The 3,622-nt window shown below is 43.0% G+C and overlaps 1 protein-coding gene across 1 annotated transcript; it reads left to right on the forward strand.

The window, feature by feature from the left end:
• The first annotated feature begins 577 nt into the window (after positions 1-577).
• Positions 578-2,806, forward strand: LOC134610503 (tubulin polyglutamylase TTLL5-like). The gene has a single exon (XM_063453471.1). It carries the CDS (start codon positions 578-580, stop codon positions 2,804-2,806), a length of 2,229 nt encoding a protein of 742 aa, XP_063309541.1.
• Positions 2,807-3,622: the final 816 nt, after the last annotated feature.

The following is a 3,622-nucleotide window of genomic DNA, read 5'->3' on the forward strand; positions in this document are numbered from 1 at the left end:
GTCAAATCAGAGGTTAAGCAGGGCAGCACTTTTCATGTGAAGAACAACAGTGAGTATTTGCTTACACTGTGTTCACCAGGCTATCTACCTTCTTACTTCTAATGAAAAATCTATTTTAGGAGAAACATTTTTTTTTACATACATAAAAAAAAAAAAAAAAAAAGATAATCAATATTAACAGTTTACTCCGGCGACCACAACCACTTCAGTGATTTAAAGCAAAAAAACAACAAACTCATTTTTATTGAAGACGAAGAAGAATGTAAGCATATTAGCTGTATATCTTTGAGGCAACGTCAATGTTAATGCAATTTTAGGATAATCTGATATTGGGGCTATACTTTGAACTGAAACCTTATTGGGAAAACTCTGCAAATCTCTTACTTGGCCTCCCAATGCTCATCTGACCTCACAGTGCTGCTCTGACATCACTATGCTCCTCTTAGCTGACTGTGCTGCTACTGTTCCACTTAGTCATTGCACTGCATAGCAGCCAACTGAACAGGAGGCAAAGAGAGCAGTAGCAAATTCATTATTTGGTATTACACAGATATTGATACCAGCTAAATATATAATCATGGCTGGACAACAGCCTAAGAAGGGTGAACCCTCTGAGCGCCAGGAGAAAGAACACCACCCCTGCATAATATGGACTGGGGGTTCAGAAAAAACGCCAGTGGTGAAATTTCAAGCAGAAGGCGCAACTGGAATGGTATGCCTGCGTGAGGTGGGAGAACACTACCAACTGGCATACAAGATGGCTCGTATCGGGAATAGCCCGGTCAGCACAATGCTATCTGCTCATGGGTTTCAGAAAGTGGAAACCAGCAGTAGCAATTTCAATTTGATGTGGACAGGACCATACAATAATGCTTCTGTCTTGGCAAATCTTTCCAAATTTCAGAAAATCAACCACTTCCCCAATTCTATGCAGTTGGGACGCAAGGATCTACTCTGCAAAAACATTCAAACCCTGCAGAAGAAACATGGGGCCCAGACTTACAACTTCCTACCCCAGAGTTATGTACTTCCCAATGATAACAAGGAATTCCGCAAAGTTATTTCCAAGGATCAAGGCCCCTGGATCTCAAAGCCTGTCTCTGCCTGTCAAGGACGCGGAATTCAGATTATCAATTCCTTCTCTCAAATAAACAGAAGGGAAACACTCCTAGTCTCTCGTTACATAAAAAATCCACTTCTTGTTGACGGATTTAAATTTGACCTACGCCTCTATGTACTGGTCACGTCGTATGATCCACTAATTATTTACCTATATGAAGAGGGTCTGACAAGGTTTGCCACTAATCAATACAAACCAACGGAGGAGAACATGAAAAATCAATATATGCATTTGACTAACACCAGCATAAACAAAGAAAATGCAAACTATGTGAGATCCACAAATCCGGAAGTGGAAAATCATGGCAGTTTATGGAGCATGGGTGCATTGCTGCGTCACCTAAAGGAATTGGGAAAAGACACAGCCACGCTCATGTCTAAAATAGAAGAGCTTGTTATTAAAAGCATAATATCGGCGGAAGGCTCTATTGCCTCAGTGTTGCAAGGAACGCTTGCTGACAGAAGAAAGTGTTTTGAATTGTACGGCTTTGATGTCCTAGTAGATGAAACCTTAAAGCCCTGGCTGTTGGAAGTTAATCTAATGCCGTCTCTGGTTTCTGATGGACCCCTTGAATTAAAAATCAAGGCAAATCTGCTTGCAGACACGCTGACATTAATTGGTGTGCAGTGTCAAAATACCCAGCAGAATATGGACAAAGGGCCCATAATAACTGCAAAAGTGAAAGAAGGTTATCAAAAGACAGCGGCTGGACAGACCGAAACCTCCCAAGAGAAGATGAAGATAATTCGTGAGGTCAAGGAGGAGGAAGAGAGAAGAGGCGGTTTTATTCGAATCTTCCCCAACAAGGATACATGGAAGAAATATAGCAATTTCTTGACATACAAATCCTTTAATAGCATGCTGGCTTCTCATCTTTTTACAAAGAAGTCGTCAAAGCCGGGATCCAGCAGTAATGGACTTGGCCAACACTGTGCGCTATATGAGCGAAAGCTGCCACTACTGCGGACAAACATCCCTGAGATGGCACTCAGTCAAGGCAGTCCATCTCATAGTAGAGCAACTCCCAAGGATGTGAGGACATGCAAACCCCTTAATAAGATTCAGCCTCTCCATCTGCATGCAGCAAAGATGTCAGATCCAAAAGCCAGTCGTTTTGGTGTTGGGCAACACTCTGTGCTGCGTGGGCAAAAGCAGCCATCACTGCAGACAAATAAGTCAGTCATTCCATCTAAAACTTCTCACATGAGCAGTGAAAGAGTTTCCAGGGAGGTGGAGAGACAGAGATTGCCCAATTTAGTAACATGCAAACCTTTGGATAATATTCAGCCTCGCCAACTTCTATCAACAAAGCTGTCAGATCAAAAATCCAGCAGTAGTGGACCCTCGGCACTGTATCAGCAAAAGCTGCCGCCATTGCAGTCAAGCAGACCCGTGGATCGTGTGATGACGCTCAGGCAATTTAATAGTAAAAAAAACTGCACACAAAAATGTGGGTATAATTCAGTCCGTCCATCTAAAATATTTCATCAGAGCAGCGAAAGAGTTCCCAAAGACATCAGGAGACAGGGACTATGTGGCATCAGGGACTCTAGCACAGACTCCGGAAGCATGAGACAAGTTGATCCACAGCCTACTGTTGTGTACGGTTCCAGTGAGCTATTAAACATCATCACTGGCTTCTCGTCCACCTACCAACAACTTTGCGCAGAACTCGATCGGCTATAGTGGCACTAGGATGCACCCGAATCTGACACAAAACCAAAAACAGGTACAATATTACAATGATATGTCTGCTTTCTGTCTTACAGACAACCCCAAAAATATAAATTAAGACAAAATGTTAATATCTGTTAGACTTTTCTTACAGCTATTGGAAAAGCTAATCTTATGTTTATCCATAATACATTCCTATTCCATATTGCATATGTAGAATTCTCCATGGATATCTAGCATCTTGATTGTAAAATGTATGTTATGTGGCCATATGTGACCATTTTTTCTTGCTTTTTTGTTAATAACCTTAGGATGAGCTGATTGGAGGGACTAGAACAAGAGGATCTAGAAAAGAATGTTCTGGAGCTTTGTGATTCGATTCTTCCTGAGGCATCTTTACTATCAAAGCCAGGTAAGACTGGTAGTAGTATTTCTACTGCTCAGTTAGCCAGAGACAGACAGACCTCAATCTGTGCTGACCCTGAACCGAGCGCTTAAAGGGAAACTGTAGTGCTAGGAATACAGAGTTGTATTCCTATCACTATAGTAACCTATAGTGCCCCTATCCCACATGCTGCCCCTCAGCAGCGCAGAAAGGGTTAACTGACTCCAGCGCCGATGTCCCTCAGTGGTGTGTCAGGCTCCGCCTCCGCTCCTCCTCCCCCGATGTTGGGGACCTAAAGTGCACTGGCGGCGATCACTATAGCTATCAATGCTTTCCTCTGGGATTTTAGCGGACCCTGGATGTCCTCATGCACAGCGTGAGGACATCCAGCGTTAGTTAGTTAGGTGACTAAAAGTCGTCTAACGACCCGGAAGCGTCTCTGG

This window comes from Pelobates fuscus, chromosome 5 (genome assembly GCF_036172605.1).
Source record: "Pelobates fuscus isolate aPelFus1 chromosome 5, aPelFus1.pri, whole genome shotgun sequence".
NCBI classification, from domain to species: Eukaryota; Metazoa; Chordata; class Amphibia; order Anura; family Pelobatidae; genus Pelobates; species Pelobates fuscus.